The 21380-nt window shown below is 36.7% G+C and overlaps 1 protein-coding gene across 1 annotated transcript; it reads left to right on the plus strand.

Moving 5' to 3' along the window:
* The first annotated feature begins 18090 nt into the window (after positions 1 to 18090).
* LOC129737976 (uncharacterized) lies at positions 18091 to 20171 on the plus strand. Its single transcript, XM_055729149.1, has 2 exons — positions 18091 to 18841; positions 20023 to 20171. Exons 1-2 carry the CDS (start codon positions 18091 to 18093, stop codon positions 20169 to 20171), a joined length of 900 nt encoding a protein of 299 aa, XP_055585124.1.
* Positions 20172 to 21380: the final 1209 nt, after the last annotated feature.

The raw sequence follows: 21380 nt of genomic DNA on the forward strand, positions 1-21380 counted from the left end.
ATATACTAAGGGGCTAAATTTTTATAAAATTCCCTAGGCCCTCGCACTATTACCCTTAAATTTTTTCCTTCAAACTTTATCATATGATAGGGATTCTAGCCTTTTGTCCTAGACTGGCTTACTCTTGGAAATGTCAAAAATTTACCTCAGAATACAACAAAAACTTCACCAAAACTATATATTTACTAAGGAAAAAAGTTGAACTCTCACATAAATCAACCTGCTGCTTCAAAATGATTTGATCTAATCAGGAAGGGCGTTCGTTTGCGAGCATTCGAAAAAAATAGATATTTCAAGATTTTTAAATTACATTTTTACTTACATTTGAAATTTTTAAAAACAAACCAAATTTTTCCCAATTTGGCATTTAAAAGTTTTAAAACGTAGAAAAAAGTTTTTAGATATCCTTCAACTTATGAAGTGAATAAATAAGTCCTTTCTTGAAATAATCCCAGCTAATGTACAATTTTAAAGCCAAAGCCTCCAACGGCTGTCCGAATACAGAGTCCTAAATTTTTATCAGCCGTGTAAATATAATTTGTGATAAGCACTCTTCGGCAGCCACAGGGCACACCAGACCCATTTCTTCGCATCTCGGTAATTGATCACCGTAATCACCTCGTTACAATCGAACCATTTCCAGATCTTAACAGCCACTTGAACCGTCAAAGTTGAAACAGTCGAAACGTGCCTCCGGAAGTAGGAAGTTCTTCCTTCTGCGTTGAAGAAAATCGTGAGAAGAACCTCTTTATGGTGCTCGCTCGGTTCGGCTTCTCTTCCTACGCATCGGCCCGCCAGAAATGCGATATTCTTTGCGGCTCCTCCTACTCCAACTTTTGTACCCGTCTTTTACAAGAAACAAACGGTGAGGAAACTCCAGCATGTTCAGGCGTAGCGTTTGCTGCCGATTTTTTTCGTCTATTTTTGCTTGGGTCCATCAGTAGTTAGAAGGAACGTCTCAGTGAGTGGGTGGTGTTTGGTGGACGAGACTTATGGCGTTTTGATTTATAGACTTTTGCCCAATCGAAATCCAATGCGTGCCTGGAACTGTGTTTTTCTTTCGCTGTTCGTATCCAGTCACATTTTCCCTTCGGTTAATATGATTTATTAACAGACAACGTGTGCGTGGTAAACTGTCAAAATATATAATTTTGGCGTCGATCGAAGCGGAACAGATGGGCGATGTGCCGTCGAGTTTTGTTTTTTTTTCTTGATTCTGTTGGACTGGTACGAGGAGAAATTTGTACGTGAAAGTGAAACTTTTTAATCGGGCCATTAGTACTTCTCGTAATTTATGGCAGTGGCTCTCAAAAATTGATTCTTGTGTGGAAATCAGCTAATCAACTTACTTTCGCAGCAATGCTGAAACCGAATAAAAAACATTAATTCAGATTTTTTAAATTCCGATATTCATGAAATGTAGTAACATCATTTTTCAACATTATCAATCACAATAACAGTTCCTAATTATTGTTATCTAATTCAGGTCCATCGCACAAAACAGTTGAAATTTGTTATTCATTCGATGTCCTTCATAACATCGGTGATAAGGAAATAATCGAATTTTCATTCTGATAAAAGTACAAAAAAACCATCATCTTCCTATACTCTTAAAACGAAAAGGTTCCACCAATTACGGTTGCGATTTCAGACTTTAATGCTTTTTGAAAATAAATCGTTACTTCCGTCAAGGATGAGAAGATTTTTTTTTCAGATCGATCGAAAGGAAACTGCTCGTATATTGACGGAATCTTTTGATGATTTTCAAAAATGTTTAAATTTTTCGAAAAATAAAAAACTTTAATTTTTTACTTACGACACTAAAAGTGATCGTCCTTTAAAAGTTGTACTTCTTGCTCTCACCGGCGATCAGACACCGGATGAAATCACAACCGAATTAAATTCTTTGCTGGGGTTTTCTCCGATTCAAGTGATTCAAATCAGGAAAATAACCAACACGTATAATACCAGTAGAGTGAGTTTTGCTCCTGAGCTTTATTTGATACATTTTAAAAAGGATCAGGATAATAATCTGCAAATTGTTGAAAAGGCTCGTCTTATGTTTCATTGTCGAGTCAAATTTGAACCTTTTCGAAAAACTTCAACAAATTTTCTTCAAAACATTACCCAATGTCGCCGTTGTCAAGCTTTTTGTCACGGCACTAAAAATTGTAAAATGAATACCAGATGCATGCTTTGCGGCTCATTCGATCATGAAAAATCTATATGCCTTTTTGGTGGTGATAAACCACAAATAGAATTTTTCAAGTATGCGAATTGCGCAGGTAATCATTCCTCCAATTCCATAGACTGTCCCGTTAGGGCAAAAATTATTCCTTCAAGAAAAAATCTCAAAGTTGTCAGAAAAAATTCTTCTCCTCCTTCCTCTTTTTCGTCTTCACACGTCAGGCCGGCAAACAATGTGCCTGTTCGCGGTCATCCTAGGCCCACTTTAGTAGAATCACATCTTGGTAATGCTCGAAATGATTTTAATGTTACCTGTGCTGATTCAGCGCCACAGACTCGTTGTTTAATGTTCTTAGAGGAGGTTGAAAATGCGTTGCCTGTTTCGGGAATAACTAATGGGAAAAAACCAAGTCTCAACGTTCATGCGAAAGCTTGGGAAAATCCCTGAAACACAAATACCTGCTCTTCTCCTTCATTTTTTATCCTTACAATTTTGTTGATTTGGGTGATATTCCTGAGGAAATATTGCAAATTTTTGCATAGAAATTTGATAGAAATGATGCAACATATGTTGAAAGCAAATTCAATGTTTGAAGCTTTCCAAACTTCATTTAATTATGTTAACATAATTATAATGACTTTTCCCTCATGGATCCAAATAGATGTTTAAATATTATGAATTGGAACGCTGGATCTTTGCTGGCTAACCAAGATGAACTCTTTTTATTTTTGAAAACTCAATACATACATACTGCCGCCATCACTGAAGCTTTTATAAAGCCAGACAATAGCTTGAAAGCAATGCTTTCTTTAAAATTTTGCGAAATGATCGACTTGATCAACAATCAATAGTCGTCTTAAATTTAGACTTCTTCCTTCTTTCAATACAAAAGTCCTAGAAAAAATTGGAATTGAATTAGAAACGTCTATGGGGAAAATTATAATTGTTGCCGCGTACTTGCCTTTTCAATGTAGCGGTGAGCAGCAAATTTTTTTGAAGGCAGATTAACAAAAACACCCCAGAAATAAGTCTATTTTTTTTTATTTTTGGTGACTTTAATGCAATACACCGATCTTGGAATAACATTTCATCAAATTCTAATGTGAATATTTTATTTAATCACTGGGCTGCAGGTTACTCTACTGATGAATATCCTAATGGGCATACTTGCTTTTCTTCAATTAAAAATCCCTCTTTAATTGATTTGGTTCTAACGGATTTAGGCGAGCATTGTAGTCAATCAGTTACTCATGCAGACCTCGATTCAGACCTCCTTCCAGTAACTTTTGTTATCCCAAAGTCCCATTGAAAACCCTTGAGAATCAACATTTAACTTTCAAACAGCTGACTGGGAGCGATATTGGAATTTTATTGATCGTAATTTAAATGTAAACGTTCCACTGAATTCAATGGATGATATTGATTTGGCTGTAGAAAATTTGACAACTTCAATAGTCAATGCAAAAGCCGCTTCAATACCCAAAATTAAACATAAATTTAATCAACCTTTGATCGTTGATGATCTTCAGTTTTTGATACAACTGGAAAACATTCTTTGACGCCAATATCAACGAACTAGAGATCCTCATCCAAAATTTATTTATTGCGACCTTCAAAAAGAGATCAAACGTCGTTTAAATTTTATTCGTAACTAGCTGATCCCATACGAACTTCGTTTCGCTTTCAACTTGGAATATGTCATGAACAGTAGACTGCCTCAAATTTGTATGGGAAATTCAAAACCTGTGAAATGTTATGCGCTGCAGGCTGAAATTGATGCTAGTCCTAGTACAAGATCTCATGCCAAATTTGGGCCAGATCGGATCACGGGAAGGGGTCGCTCAACGAGCCTTAAGTTTGTATGGGATTTTGAGACATTTTGTTCGGGAGAAACATGAAAAACCAGTTTTCATGAATAACTTCGGTTTCCGTCTGCCGATTTTTTTCAAAAACGGGTTTTCTTAAAGCCTAAATTATGAAAAATATTTCATCCGAAGACTGCATTTCAATTAGAGTTAAGATAAGAAAGTTATGAGGCTACAAAAATGAGCTAACTTTTTTAAGGATGGTATTCATCACTGTTAATGAGTCGAGGCGGTCGAACCTGTCAATATGCCTTATTAACAGTGGTGAATACCACCGTTAAAAAAGTTAGCCCATTTTTGAAGCCTAATAACTTTTTTATCTTAACCCTTATCGAAATGCAGTCTTTTTTTTTTCTTTTTTTTTTTTTTTTTTTTTTTTTTTTTTTTTTTTCGTTTATTAAAATCCTTTTATAACAATCAATCTTTCAACTATTAAACACATATTTTTACAAAAATCTCTACATTGTGTTCACGTAACAATAATTGCAAAAACCTAGAAAAATCCTCAAATCCTGACCTTTTATAAGCTTTTTTAACAGATGTTCAAAAAATTTTTGAAATGTTTATCAAAGATGACTTTACTGTTCCAACGTTTTTCGCGAATTCGTTTCTGGAAATCTCGTATTCGATTGATGTCATTTCTTCCATGATTATTTAAATTGAAACACATTGCTTCAACTACTAACCACAGGGCAGCCTTTAGCTTGCAATTTTTTTCTCCAATGACAGATGATATCAAGACTTCTGGATCCATGATGTAAATTCTCATTCGATTTCGAATGATGTCTGATACAAAATTCCAAACGACTTGGGCTGGTTGAGATTGATTGATTCTATGCTTGATTGAGTCTAAATCACCACAAAGACATTTTGGAGAACTAATTCTTCCTATTTTATGACTGAATAACTTACTATTAGTTGGAATGAAGTCATTGAACACCATAAAAAGTACAGTTTTGCCTTCACTAGAGATGCAGTTTTTTCGCGAAATTATCATACATGTTAGTCCACATCATATTGGGAAACTCATTCATAACTCGCGGAATTATATTCATCTCATTCAAAAAATGATCGTAAAATAATTTTGAAGTAAAAAGGTGAGTAGAAGGTTTTAAATTCAAAGCAACAGATATCCATTCTCGAGCATTTCTTGTCAGATTTTGATTAGTGATTTGATTTAACATAAATGCATCATCATTTGGTAGTGGGAATTTATTTTTAAATAAAATATTTTTTATAAAGAGACTTTTTTTTTTTTTTTTAGCTTTGATTTCAACGTCCTGTAAGGATAAACCGCCTTTGTAAGTAGGGAGGTATAATTGTTGTTTCGAAACTTTGTATATAAATCCTTTCCAAATAAAATTACAGCACATTTGTCTGATTCCTGCAATGTGTTTATTTTCTGGTGGAAATATTTGAGCGACATACCAAATTTTCGATAAAAAATAAGTATTTAAAATAAAAATTTTTTGTACCAAATTAAGATTACGTTTACTGTGTAGAGAAATCGAGAAATTCAAATTTTTTAACAAATCTGTATAACAATGTTCTACCGTGCTACGAAAAGTTCTGTTTACAGGAACGCCAAGTATTTTCATGTTTTCTACTTCTTTGATCAAATGAGGTTGTGAAACACAGTTATTAAATCGCATGAATTGTGATTTATTAATATTTATTTTTATCTTAGCATATATGCTGAAATAGTTTATGAGTTCTAAAGCTTTATCAAATTCAAAATCATTCCGAATGAACAGCGTAATGTCATCAGCGTAAGCAATAACTTTTACAAAGCAATTATCTATTAAACATCCTTTAATCGACTCATGTAACATTCTTATTAAGGGTTCTATGTACAAGCAAAAGAGCGCCATGCTCAAAGGACATCCTTGCCTAACTGAAGATTTAATTGGAATAGCATCTGTTAGAAATCCGTTGAATAGTATTTTTGAAGAGGCATTCAAGTAAAGTCGCTGGATACAATTAATAAACTGAATAGGAAAGTCAAATTTTTCTAGAATCCGCCATAAAAAACAATGATCGACACGATCGAAAGCTTTTTCAAGATCTAAACTCACAAGCAAACACTTGAAATTTTTTTTATCTTTGGGATTGTAATAAAATATTTCTGATAGTTTTGAGATTTTGTATACATGAGCTATCTGTAAGGCTAGCTGTTTGACCTGGACCTATCAACTTACTCAAGAGCGGTTGTAATCTGATCCAAAGGATTTTTGTAAAAATTTTGTAATCAGTGTTAAGCATACTAATGGGTCTTCGATTTTTTAACTCATGACAATTTCCTTTTTTTGGTAACAAAGCAATAATTCCTGCGGAAAATAAACCAGGTGGGTATTCATTACCGTGAAGATACATATTATACAATTTCACCATGTCGTTTTTAAGAATGTAAAAATATTCTTTATAGAAACTATAACTTAAACCATCAGGTCCAGGAGCGGTATTTTTTGAGGCGTTATTAAGCACGGTATATATTTCATCTATTTCTATAGGTCTTACAAGGTTTTGCTTTTCTTCTCTATTAAGTCTATTGCTCAAATAAGAAAGGATTTCATCATCATTATTCAAATTGGTATCAGATTTTTGAAAAATATTTGTAAAGTAATCTTGAATTGCTTTTTTTAAAGAAGCTGTATCTGTAACTAAACTTTCATTGATACGCAGAGATATTAATTTCGAAGAAGTTATTTGTTTAAGTTTGGATGAAATTTGGTATAAACTCATTTTCTCATCTTCCAATAAAGATGATGGTTTAAAATTGTGTCTGTAAAATTCCAAATTTTGCTGCTCAATTTCCATTAATTTGCTTTTAACTATTGATATTACTTCATTAACTATTTCATTCGACTTTTGTTTTTCCATCAATTCAAACAGGCATTTATAGTAAAAAGATTTTTCACGTGTTATTTGTAAATTTCTCTGATAACTTGCATTTCTATAAAACTTTTAAACGTTATTTTTAAAATCATTACTCCACCAAAAGCTGAGATTTAAATATGAACTTCTTTGTTTAAGGTTTGAAAAAAGTGTTGTAAATTGATTCGAAAGTTCATCGTTCTTCAAAAAATACGAGTTTAATTTCCAGTAACCTCGACCGGTATAAACTATATTTGAGTGATCAAAAATTTTGAGTTTAAAGGTTATGCTATAATGATCCGAAAAAGCTAGTGGTATTGTTTGAAAGTCAGTCATATTTTTTATCATTATATCAGAAGCGTATGCACGATCTCAACGGGATTTTACCAATCCTCGAACAAAAGTATAGTTAACTCTAGATTTTAAAATTTCTTTTTCAACATCTTTGAGACGATAACTATTAATGAGATTCAAAAGTCCATTGCAATAGTTTTTAATATTCCCAGTCATATCTTCAGGATTCAAAATGCAATTAAAATCACCGATTATCACGTTTTCTAAACCGAAAGCTAAATGATTGACAACATCTCGTTAAAATAAATGATCCCTCTCTTTTTTGTAGTTACTCCCAGAATGTGCATAGACATTGACAAAATTGATTGAATCAATACGGACGGATGATATTCGACCATCACAGCTAAACAAAACATTTGAGTAAACGATGTTATTCCGCAATAAGATTCCGGTTCCTTTTCTATCTAAACTGATGTTGACGAGGGCGAAATGAGTGGGCACAAAAGAAAAATCTTCAAAAGACAACTCCTGCACAAATATGATGTCCAAATCGTTATTCCAAATAAAATCTCTAAGCAACGACTTTTTGATATCCGAATTTATAGCGTTTAAATTAGCAGAGGCTATTTTTCGAATGAATGACATCTTTCAAATTACTGTTCCAGAAAAGAATTAAAAGCCTTAAAAAAATTCATTCGCGGACCGACCGATAGAGCAAAAGAAAAAAAAAATTTTTGAACATCTTTCCTACTCTCCTTTCAGGAAAAAAAATTACAATATGCATAAAGTTACAATAGTTTTAACAGTTTCAAAAAGCATCAAAAAAACAACTACAACACAATCTTTATTTGGAAACTTTCCAGCTTTTGGCTTACCGTGTCCATCTACCTGTCGCCGTGGCGCGATCTAGTCCGGGATCGCGAGCGCGATCCCTTAGAGCTGCGAAGGTTCGGTTTCTTAAAAATCGATCTACCACGCGTCGTGCCATCCGGTTCGGGGCTGCTTTCCGAAGTTGATTGTGGAATCCTATCTCGAGTCTTCGTAGCGAGCACGAAGTTTGCGTCTTCACTCGGGTCCTCTCGTTCGTCTGTATTCGCTACCACCTCGGGGCTTTTATCTTTTGAAGATGCTGGCATCTCGATTGTCGTTTTATCCTTCGGCATATCTTCACTGCTCGTGCTCGGGTTCGAAGCGATTCTGGAGTTTATAACAGGTAGGGCAGTGAAAGATAGAGGCGGCTGAGTTTCGTGTCGAATATTGTTTGCTACGGCGGCGGCAACAATATTCCTATACGTTCCTTCTTTCCCATGCGATTCTGACGGCGTTGTACTGCTTGCACTATCCAAACGGCCTTGAATGTTCTGTAGTTTCGGACAATCTACCTTCATATGACCTTCCTTGTTGCAAAGGAAACATTTGTTTTTTAGACCGTCATAATAAAGACGAGCTTTGAAATGGCCAATGAAGAGGTTTGCGGGGATTTCTTTTGTGATTTCTATATGGACTCCTCTTATTCCACTAAATACCGCATATCCATACTCAAGGGGGTACCGCTCTCGCACGTGTTGTCGAATAATTCCGAATTTACTTAGCACGGCAGAGATCTCTCTATCTTCGGTTTCCGGGGGGAGATTAAAAATACGGACATACCTGAAGATGCGATTGGCTAGTTCTATTTTTACTTTAACAGTCTGTCCATCACCATATTTGAAAACGTATTCCTCCGCCATGTTTGCCACGAACTGGTTGAAGCCGATTTCATCAAGAAACTTGATGAAAAAGCAATGATCGTTTTCGTCCTTGTAAATTGAGTGGACACATGTTGCTGGTAACTTCAAGATATTCATCGTAAACTTGAGAACATCCAAATGCGCTGGAACTTTTGCTGCGGTCGCAAATACAATTTTTACGGTGTTTTTACGCGTTTTGTCCATTTTCACTAACTATACGAGATAGTTTCCGTTATATGATAACAATAGGTAGTCGAAAAATTGTCGGGGAGCTACACTAAAAGCGTCTGCTCGTGTCCGCGTCTTGATCATGACTCGTCTTCGGATGAAATATTTTTCATAATTTATGCTTTTAGAAAACCCGTTTTTGAAAGAAATCGGCAGACGGAAACCAAAGTTACCCCGGCCCGTTAAACTGAATTGAATACCTGAAATCCATTGCTCATCTTTCAAAACCCTCGTGTACCAATTTTCGTCTGAATCCGATGTATAATAACGACAATATCGCAATAACAGTGAATAGTTAATATGGGGGACCCCTTTGGCCGACCCCTGATTTTAGTTTGGATAAGTGAAATCAGTTATTTGTCCCTAATAACTCCTATGTGCAAATTTTCATCCCTATCCGATGTATAGAAACGACAATATCACTAATATGCTGAAAATTTAATACGAACGACCCCTTTTGCCGGCCCCTTACACTAAATTGGATACCTCAAATCGATTGCACGTCACTCAAAACTATCGTGTAACAATTTTCATCTGAATAAGATGTATAATAACGTCAATATCGCAAAAACAGCGAACAGTTAATATGGACGACCCCTTTGGCTGTCCCCTTACACAAAATTTGATACCTGTAATCGATTGCTCGTCTTTCAAAACACTCATGTGCAAATTTTCAACACAATTCGACGAAAAATAACGTCAATATCGTGAAAACAATATTTGACCCCCTTCAGAAGGGGTCATCCAAAAATCTGAAAACATTTTTCATCCTTCCTGGTCCTAATGAGTATCCATGCCAAATTTCAGCTCTCTAGCTCTTAAGACGGCTGAGTCTATAGAGGACAAACAAACTTACAAACAAACATACAGAAATTGCTTTTTGTATATATAGATGAAAATTTTGCAAAAGCTGTAGAGGACATAAAACCGTACTCAAAGCCATTTTGGAAATTAAGTAAAATTCTGAAAGAGAACCAGAAGCCATTTCCTGCTTTGAAAGATGGAGATAAACTTCTTTAAACTTACACAGAAAAGGCTCAAGAATTAGCCCAACAATTTGAATCTGCTGATGATTTTAATTTGCACGTTACAAGTCCAATTGATGCTCAAATTTCGCTAGAGTTTGATGATATTCTTGCTAAGCAAAATTAATTTGAAACTTTTTGTGAGACAAATATTGATGAACTTAAATTGATTCTCTAAAAATTTAAAAATATGAAAGCTCCGGGGGAAGATGGGATTTTCTATATTCTTATTAAAAGGTTGCCTGAAAGCTCTTTAAATTTTTTAATAATATCTTCAATAAAAGTTTTTCAGCTGGCTAATTTTCCTAATTAATGGAAAAATGCCAAAGTAACTTCAATTTTGAAACCTGGAAAAAGTGCTTCAGAGCCTTCAAGTTATCGACCAATAAGTTTGCTTCCTTCTTTAAGTAAACTATTTGAGAGAGTTATTTTGAATAGAATGATGATTCACATTAATCAGAATTCTATTTTCCAATTTTCCTGGATGAACAATTTGGTTTTCGTCTTGGACATTCTACTACACATCAACTTTTGAGTGTAACTAATATGATTAACGCTAGCAAATCTGAAGGTTATTCAACTGATGTTGCTCTTCTAGATATTGAAAAAGCTTTTGACAGTGTTTGGCACAAAGGTTTAGTAGCTAAATTAGCTCGATTTGATTTTCCCGTATATCTCACCAAAATTATTAAAAAATTATTTGACTAGCCGAACCTTACAAGTAAGCTATCAAAATTCATGCTCTTAAAGGATACCCATTAGAGCTGGTGTTCCTTAGGGTAGTATACTTGGGCCAATTTTATACAATATCTTTACTTCTGATCTTCCTGATGTACCAGAAGGAAAAGGCAGAAGATTATTTGCTGATGATACTTTGCTTTCAGCCAAAGATCGGAATATACGGGTGGTACGCAGTAGATTGCAACAAAATTGAAATTCCTTTTTGAATTACTTGATAATGTGGAAAATTTCTCCTTACGCTTCCAAAACACAACTTATTTTATTTCCTCATAAGCCAAGAGCTGAATTTTTAAAACCTAATAAAAATCATTCCATAACTTTTAATGGGGTTTCATTAGAATGGTCTGATCACGTGAAGTACTTGGAACTCACACTTGATCGGGATCTTACTTTAAAAATCACAGGTAAGATATTCAATCTAAATGTAATAAATACACTCAATCCCTTTATTCTCTCATCAACAGGAAATCTTCATTTAGCCTGCAAAATAAGATGCTGATCTACAAACAGGTGTCCTGACCAATGATAATGTATGCAGTTCCGATTTGGTCTAGCTGCTGCGCGACGAGGAAGAAAGCCTTCCAGCAAGGTTGCTGAAATCACAGAAAAATCTGTATTATCTCAGAGTTTTGAGCAAAATTGGGTCACAGAATCTTTGTCACAGATCACAAAATTTTCACAGAATTTACAGATTTTATCAAAATTTATACAGATTTCCAAATTATAAATTTTTGTGTCACTTTTCACTTTTTTTTCTGACTCTAATTCTTGAAAATATGAAAACAAGGTAATGTAAAATGATTTTTTCCTGCTAATACTGTAAGTAATTTCCAAACTGTTGATGTTTCACGTGATTTCTCAATGAACATTATAGAAAAAGCCTCACAGACAAGCGTCACAGAATGTTAGGTTCTAATCACAGGATTTGAGAATATTTTTTTTGTCAAAAACACACAATTTTTTTCGGCAGCCTTGCCATCCAGAGGATTCAGAACAAGGTTCTGAAAATGATTTTGCGGCTTCCACCTTGGCACAACACCGAAGATCTTTATCGGATTGCGGGCATTGAATCGATCGAAGAGATGGTCAACAGAATCATCTCCAACTTCAGAGGCAAATCGATGCAGTCTTTTCCGCAGAGATTCGTACTCTTTATAATTTCAGAATACTTTAGTTTTAAGCTTAAAATATTTTTGACATTACAGGATGTTCTCCTACATTGAATACTTGATTGCGCTCAGTAAATTTTAGTCTTATAAATAAATTTTTATTATTGAATTAACTACAGGGCTCTGAACAGTTCGATATTGAGCTGAACACCTAAAAATATTATATTAATGTAATGGATTGGTATAAATAAACATATATGAAAAAAAAAACGATAAAAACTCTATTTTAATGATATTTTTATTAAAAACATCGAATACATCGTGGGGTAGAACGCCAAAACTAGTTGACCATATCAGAAGGGTGGTAAGAAATAGAATAATGATTATATGAAATATACTGATCGTTACATCAAATGTTGAGTACCATGTCCAATATATTTCCAATATTTGCTGCGATATCAGCCAAGAAGTTGTACACTTAGCAACAACATATTAGTTTTTACCAAAACATCCTTTGTTTACAAAAAAACTAAGGATAAACTAAGGATGTTTTGGTAAAAACTAATATGTTGTTGCTAAGTGTACAACTTCTTGGCTGATATCGCAGCAAATATGGCTGCAGATGATTTTTTCGAATCGAAAATTGGTGCACCTTTTTAACTTTAAAAAGGACAAAATTTGTTTTAATCAGCAAATAAAATAAATGACATTTCGCTTTGATATTTGGTTTTCTCAAAAGTTAAGTCTAAATTTGAGAGTAAAACACGTGGTCAGGCGCGCATTCTGCCCCAATTTTGATATGTTTGTTTGCAGTTAAAGTTTGTGAATATTAGATGAAACATACAAAAATATTTATAGTCATCCGAAGGGGCGTGCGATTGGAAAAAAACGAAAGCTGAAATTTTATGAATCTGCGCAGTCTGTTTTGCCATAAAATCTTAATGTTAATCATGAGCAATTACAAGTTTCATACAAATTCGATATTTCCTTCTGTTTCTAGGAGTTTGAGTCGTTTTCATGAAATGTTCACCTAAAAAATGATAGAGAAGCTTGTTTGCCGCAACAAAAACGAAGAAAAACATCTTTCGTAGCCATAAGTTGGCGTATTTTTAAAAAAATAGTGACATGGTCCATCTAACTCCACTGGTGCGTCTTGTACAGTTTTCCCCTACCTTATCGTGAAAATATGGCTATTGTTCCGTATCTCGATAAAAATTTTCGAACAAACTTTTCACCTATTTGTGAATCACTGACAGTCGAAAACAAAGTTAGGCACGCAACTTATGACACGTGACAGAGTTCCACGGAGAGTGAAGCAATAATCCATAAACTGAAGGCGACACTCTCCCATTATATGCATTACCCCAACCGAATGGCACCTGAAATTCGGTAAATTATCATCTCCTGGGGTCGCAAGGTAACGCATTTTTTTCCTGAGCCGAGGGTGAACGTTGTCATGCTACTGCATTCCTCTCTTTCGACTGTAGTTCTGATGATGTAACCACCAGCAACCGACCATAACTTCGATGGCTCAATCCGACCGATTCTGGATTGGCTTTATTTTTCGTTCCGTCTGCTTGTTTTGGGTCGATGGACGCAAATGAGTTCCGGCAATATCGGGAAACATGTGCTCAACACGGGCTCTCTGCCTCTATCGCTCATCCAGATACGCCTGGACGCCATCGACAAATCGAGCCTGCCGATATGCGAGGCGCTGATTTCGGAAAGCTGATAGTGTCGCTAAGCGTAGATCCGGTGCGTGCTGCGTACGCCCAGCCAATGGATATGTTGATTATAATGCCAGTGATGATTGCATCGACCGACCGGATGTGCAAAGGTTTGAAAGCCTATGGCCCGTGCTGATGTGTCACAGGTCAGTCAGTGTGTGTCCATTCCCTGTGCACTATTGATTACACACAGTGTTGCAATTTGTTTACGCTTTTGTCAGAAGGCAGAGTGATAGAGGGAAAATTATAAATGAATCAACGAAAACAAAAAAAAACTGATCCAACGGATGGCCCTCGTTGCTGTCTGTCGGTGAATACTGTAGGGGTGAACAGAATAATCATCAAATAAACGGATTGTGACCAGATGTGTGGTCCGTTATTAGATATTGTTCAATGAACAAAAGGGTCATTTTTTCCGGGATGATTTTGCTAGTGCGCGGGTTAAAAATGTAAAAAAAAATATGTTGCAAAGGTAAATATTCTAGTCATGCCCCAACATTAGTTATGCTACGAACTGATGGGTTTCATTCTTGATGTGCGACATTGTTATCGATAGAGTCAATTTTGGAACCAGTGTCCGTGAATAAAAGAGAGGTAAGGAAATATTTATTAGGTTTATGTTATCGACCGTTTTTGATGTTTAATGTTTGATTTTTGGATATTTTTCGGTCTGAGATTTGGAGCAAACAACATTCTTTTTGAAATGCCCGACGTTTCGACCATTTTTGGTGGTCTTCCTCAAGGGTATTGTCTTACAGTTGTTATTGTCAGTTTTCGTTTTTTCCAACGTTCAGGTGTCCATTCTTAGCTGCTCTTTTTTTTAATCGGGATTAAAAAACAATTCTTCATCCGATTTGCGAAGGCGCATATTATAGTTTTAACAGAGCATTCATAACTCTTTCAAAACAACTAAAAAAGTATGTTTAACAAAAGCTTTTTGAGCGTTTTCCAAACTATCTGAAATCATATGGTCGAAACAAGAATAAAGACGTTTTTCTACTAACTTTAATTACTATAACTATAACTATAAGAATGCGCCATCGCAAATCGGATGAAGAATTATTTTTTAATCCCGATTTAAAAAAAGAGCAGCGAAGACTAGACACCTGAACGTTGGAAAAAAACTAAAACTGACAATAACAACTGTTAGACAATACTCTTGAGGAAGACCACCAAAAATGGTCGAAACGTCGGGCATTTCAAAAAGAAAGTGGTTTGCTCCAAATCCCAGACTGAAAAATAGCCAAAAATCAAACATTGGAAATATTTTGTTTTGGGACCGGAACACTTTCGGACCGAATTAAGAACTCGCGATTAAACTTAAAAACAGTTTTTCTTAAACTGATTAACGACACTTTATTTCGTTTCGATTGGGGGGACGTCAAACGACATGAATAAGGTTCTTCATAAGGCATGGATGGAAATGAGAATTGCTCATGTGGACTTCAATCAACCATGTACTTCATTGGAGACTTCATACTCGCATGCAACAATAGATAGCTCAGAGTATTTCTTAATTCGATGTGGGGTTTGATTCAAATTTGGTCTCATTTCAATATTATTTGATTACTTAAAACGAGTGGGCTTAAGGAAAATCGAAAATACTTAAGAGGTTCGAACTCACTTGAGTTCATCATCTAACGCAATCTGACTTTTTGTTCATACTCAATCGACTGGAAGAAACGGTCTTCAAAACTCAGCAGCAGCCTGTCGTTTTCTTCCTCACGTTGTGCTTCAGCTTCATCTTTGGCGTCACCGTAGAGCTCCTTGGCCCTTTTCTCTTCACTTTCATAAAAGATCAGCTCGATTTTACTGCGCACTTCATGAAACTCATCAAACACAGGTTCTAAGGCCTCAAGCCTAGAACTTATCTGACACTCATCAGGTTCTGGTTCGTAATTCTGTATGAATCGGTCGACACTATCCATGAGAAGCACTATTTGCCGTTCTCTTTTCTGTAGCAACTTTAACTGAACGTTTTTCGCCATTCTGACTGGAAATTTTGTCCACTTCTAACTTAAATTCAAACACTCTGACCTTTCAGAGCTGAAAAAGCAGCGATTGAACCCAAATTGGGGCAAACGTAGAAAACAATCTCCAATTTCAAAATATCTGACCAACTTGGACCAAATTTGTCCAAAACTGACGAAATTCTGACACAATACTGACGTAGGCGAATTAATTGTTGAAGTTCAGGAGTTTATTCTTAATTTCTGACAAAATATCGAACGAATTTCAATTTCTGACAAATCAGACACCTTTGGACCCAATTCGTTCAATACAGAATTAATAAATGCTGACTCAGGCTTCGAATTTCTGACAAATTCAAACTTGTACCTTTAGACAAGTTCTTAAACTGACACGTTGTTTCTGACTCAGGCTTAATTTCTGATGGTTTTTCCGACGATATGCAAACTTACTTAATTTCTGACAAGTTTCAGACAAGATTTCCGACAATCTTCAATTAATGATTCCGACACAAGCTTATTTTCTGATACAGAATTAATTCTGACAATTATCAGAAACGATTTCCAAAACAAACTTAATTTCTGATTCAGACTTAATTCTGACAAGTTTCAAACAAGATTTCCAACTATATTCACTTAAGAATTCCGACACAAACTGATTCAGACTTAATTCTGACAAGATTTCCGACTCAAACTTAATTTTCTGACAATTCAGACTTGATTCTGACAAGATTTCCAACTCAATCTTAAGTTCTTCAGCAAACTTGAATTTTCTGACAAACTCAAATACCTTGGACCCAATCCGTCCAGTACTGAATAGTTCTGACCAAAAAATCTGACTTGCACCTTTTGTGCTTCTGACTTGCACCTTAATGTGCTCTGACATGCACCTTATGTGCTTCTGACTTAGGGTATTTGCACTTAAATTGATCAACTCGACGTTCCATCCGATCGCGACGCGAATTATGAGACTTAGCAACCCGATATTGACAGCAGCGAGTGGGCACAACCAATATGTAAAGCAAAGTAAATATGCCAATAAGAAATCCAAGACCAATTATAGTTAACGGACAGGGCACACACTTCATGCAACTTAAAACAGCAATTCAATTTCAATTCTTTATTTTTATTTGCACTATTTTGGCCTCATGCACCAAGCCTTTTTCAATACTTCCTGCTCTTAAGATTCCAAAGAACTGCTCCTTCAGACGTTGCGTCGTTGCTGGTTGTAAATCAGCTGGGTTGCTGGCCGATCAGCTGTCCTCTGCCTTGTTGCTGCTAGATCAGCTGAACTTTCGTTGCTTCAGTTCACGAGTATGCTTCTGGTATTCGCACTTCAAGGATTTCGCGATGGCTGACAACTGTTGTCCGATGCACTTAATTGCATCCAAGTCAAGCGTAAATGGCGAACGATGCACTTTTATTGTTCTTAAGTACAATCACTTCACTTTGATAGAGTTCAACTGCGATGGCGATTTTGCAAGTCCAAAATGGTTCGCAGTTTGGCTGCTGTCGGTCTTCACTTAATTGTCCAAATTTATGTTCCAGAACCACTTTCCGGACGGTCATCCGGCTCGAAGGACCAAGGAGCTCTACGGTGACGCCAAAGATGAAGCTGAAGCACAACGTGAGGAAGAAAACGACAGGCTGCTGCTGAGTTTTGAAGACCGTTTCTTCCAGTTGAAGGGTGCACTGTCAAAACTTCAAAACAAACCCGAGCGAGCTCCAAACGTAGACGATTCTTCACACAGCCAAGGCCATGCCTCCATGGGGTCGAGAGTTAAGCTGCCAGAAATCCGATTGCCCAGTTTTAGTGGAAAACTTCGCGAATGGGTCTCATTCCGCGATAGTTTTCAAAGTTTGATCCACAACAACGGACAACTCGCCCCCATGGAGAAGTTCTCCTACTTAAGGTCATCGTTGAGCGGCGAAGCACTTGAAGAAATCCTCTCTATCGAGCTGTCAGACGTTAACTACAGTGTCGCCTGGGAGATTCTGACAGAGCGGTACGAGAATAAGAAGCTTATAGTGAAGGCATACCTGGACACACTGTTTACACTAGAACCGATTAAGAAAGAAGGGTACGAGAGCATCAATCAGCTCATCACGGAGTTCGAAAAGAACCTGATGATGCTGCAGAAGGTCGGTGAAGACACTGATGGCTGGAGCACCATTCTAGCGCACATGCTGCACACGCGACTAGACCCTGTCTCTCTGAGAAATTGGGAAACACAACACAACAGCAAAGACAACAAACCATGCCAATAGTTACGGAAACACACACTCAACCATTAAATGCAACACACAATTCACCAAACACTACCACACAAATCAATTCACATATGCCAAGCACAAGCCAAAGCTACGTAGCACTATCTGTTAAGCCTACATCAAATACTCTGCTTCCTACCGCTCTCATCAAGATCAAAGACCGCTACGGTAACGCTCTGGTAGCCAGAGCCCTGTTGGACTCTTGTTCGCAACATTGTCTGATTACAGAAGAGTTTTCGAGAAAGCTGAAGCTCGAAGAAACACCCACGTTTTTGTCAGTCCAGGGTATTGGGTCATCTCAGTCAGTGTCAACGAAAACCATACGTTCTGAAGTCTGTTCACGTTCGCCAAAAATATCTGGTTTCCGAGAAACTATGCAGTTCTTTGTGTTGCCCAAACTTACGCTGCAGCTACCTTCGTCATCGTTTCATCCTTCGCCTATGTCACTCCCAGATTCCGCTCTGCTAGCCGATCCTTACTTCTACGAGTCAAAGCGGATCGATGTCGTCATTGGTGCCGAGTATTACTCGGATTTATTGAAGAATGAACGAAGAAAAGTCACGAAGAATGGTCCCATGCTTCACAACTCTGTTTTTGGTTGGATTGTGTCAGGTCGAGTGGTCGAATCTCCGCAAATCGTTTCACATACCCCAGTCTGTTCGTCAAGCAACTACAGAAATAGTTCAAGTGGTTCTAAGAGCTGGAAGAATGTCACGTTACAAACACCTACTCCATTGAAGAACCGATGTCTCTATGAACCCACAGTCAGAAATGAAGTGGAACGTTTTATCGTTGCCCGACCCAAGAATGAGTCAGATTTGTGTCAGTTAAATGAGTCAAGAGGTACTCATTTTTTGAATAACTTACGTTACAACTATGTGCCAAATTACAGCAAGGGTTTGCTGAACAAAAATGTCGTCAGATTTAAAGTCAAAGGGAATGTATTCAGTTGAATGTCATTCAAAACGAAAGTTGTATGATTGAGTCAGAATTTTGTCACTGAAATCCTAACAGAGAAAGTATTTATAGTCTTCCAGAGAAACGGTCATGACATTTGGTCAAAAACTAAAGCAAATAGAGAAATGAATCCAACTTAGATGAAATTTCAGGGACTAGATAAGGGAAAATTGATGTTGAAAAACATTTCTCTACAAAAAAAGTTTCGCTGACTGAATGTTTGAGTCAAGACCCATCTTTGGGTCACAGTTTAAAAATACTAAAGCAAATGATTGAAATTAAGTCCGCCACCCACATCGTTTTAAGTAAACAGAATCGCTTACAAAATCCTACTTTTTCAAGTATCGTATCTTTTGAAAAATCTTGTTTTGTGAAGAACCATGTCGTTTGAAGAACCACATCCCTAGAGAATTAATACGTTTGAAGAACCCTTACCACATTTTCGAAGTTTTTCATGAAGTCATCTGAAGAGCACAAAAACAATAATTTGAAGCATCAAATCACATCTTTTGAAGTTCTTGAAGAATCTGATCAGAACCTTTCGCCTGGGAATTCCATAGTTTGATTTGAAGGATTATCTGTTGGGCAGTATCTTATCTTCCATATTATCATAAAATTAAGTCATTCATTTGCAAAACCTATGCAGCGACAAAACACAAATTTAAATATCTATTAATAAAAAATGCCTACTGAAGAATCGCCGTGGGTTATTCATAATTTGCATAAGAGCATGAAGTATACGATGAAATGAAGTCCGCTTGAATTCAAAGTAATTCCACATTCCACATCATATCGCTTAAAAAGTTATCCCCGTTGATACAACTATCAACAATATCACTACGAGCTCGTTCCTGTGTGCAAAAAGGGGGTGGCCAGCTTAATTAAGTCGAATAATTCCATGAAGAAGGTCAAGAGGATGTCATCATGTGGAACAGAGGTCAGACGTTCTAAGGAGCGTGCGCGGAGGCCCAGCGCCTCCGCATCCAGGGAAGTCCCTTATGTATTTAGACAAAATTGAATACTAAGCACCTTCCCTTTCAATTTAGATATTCCACCATCGGTCGAAAGTTCGGCAATTCGTATCACCCAAGTACACGCATTCATCGAGCCATCGAGCATAGGCGGAGCGCCATCCTGTAGGTCCATTCCATCACGTGCATTGGTCAAGGTCGAACTTTTAATCTCTGGCACGTAAATGAACCATCCATCGTCGTCGAATTGCATTTTGTGTCCGACAAAATTCATCTGAGGCCATCATGCGTTCCTAAATTTTCTGCGGATCAGTTAAGTCAATCGGATCCAACCCAAATGGATTCGAAGAGCCAAGCAGCAGCACAATCTAAGGTGTGGAAGAAAATCTCCAGTGTAACTACAATAAACATCCGCCGATGTTGTTTGTTGTACTCACCCAGTTACTGCGACCGTTTCATGATGCCCTGCGTAGAGGATAATCGTCCACATTTTCCAGTATCGGAACGACCTGAGCCAGACTGAAGCGGGTTCGAGGCACAAGTCGGTCAATATTCATTCTACCAACTCAACAAGGGATGCGAGATCCAAGCAGTGGTACAAAATCCATCTGTCGAATCGCCAAAAAGAAAACTACCACCAGCAGTAAGCCAGCAACAACAACATCAGCACTGAAAAGAAAATTTCATTCGTGATTGCAATGAAATTTAACCAAAAACAAATTTATACGTACCTTGGCAATTCCGTTTCACATCATCAGCATCAGCATCGCATCAGTTACCCCCGTATCAGCAACATCAGGTCCCTCCAGAATGAAACACATCATCTTGCAGTCCCAGGCCCAGCAGAGAAACAGCAACTTCTAACTACTTACTTTGATCAAATGAGAAGAGCCGAAAATCAAGGCACGCGAAACAGTGATAAAAGCGAAAATTAAGAATGTAAACATAACGGTACTTGTATTGAAATAGTATTTCAAGGCGGGCGGCATATGTTTTGGTGCAAGCCCATGATTTAGTGTTAGTGAATAGGGAGTAGAACAGTTAGGTAGTCGTCAAATCAGATCCATCCGAAAGTGATCTAAAATAGCTTTCGGATGGATATAAGCTCTGTTCAGCTGCGCGAGCAGAAGCTTTTTTACTCTCTGATTTTAACACAACCAAATAATGTAATTGTGTGTATAGGAACTGATTTTGCTTTATATACATTTATCCCGTTCGCAACTTTGTACACAACACAACTTGAAGAACAGTTCAAACCAATCCGCCGTGTACTACACATCGCCCAATAAACCGCTACTCGTACCGAATAAAGTTGTTTGATTAATTGTAATCAAAAAGTGTTTTCGGTTTTCTATTCGCGTCCGAAATTGTGTTCCGGCCCCAAAACATATTTATTTTGAATGATTGACTACTTGAATTTTTGATAACAATAA

This window comes from Uranotaenia lowii, chromosome 1 (assembly GCF_029784155.1).
Source record: "Uranotaenia lowii strain MFRU-FL chromosome 1, ASM2978415v1, whole genome shotgun sequence".
Taxonomy (NCBI): Eukaryota; Metazoa; Arthropoda; class Insecta; order Diptera; family Culicidae; genus Uranotaenia; species Uranotaenia lowii.

Coding starts and splice junctions, on each gene's coding strand:
- LOC129737976 (XM_055729149.1), top strand. CDS start 18,091: ATGCCAAGCACAAGCCAAAGCTACGTAGCACTATCTGTTAAGCCTACA. Junction 18,842..20,022: donor CAAGAATGAGTCAGATTTGT/GTCAGTTAAATG, acceptor CTTTCAATTTAG/ATATTCCACCATCGGTCGAA.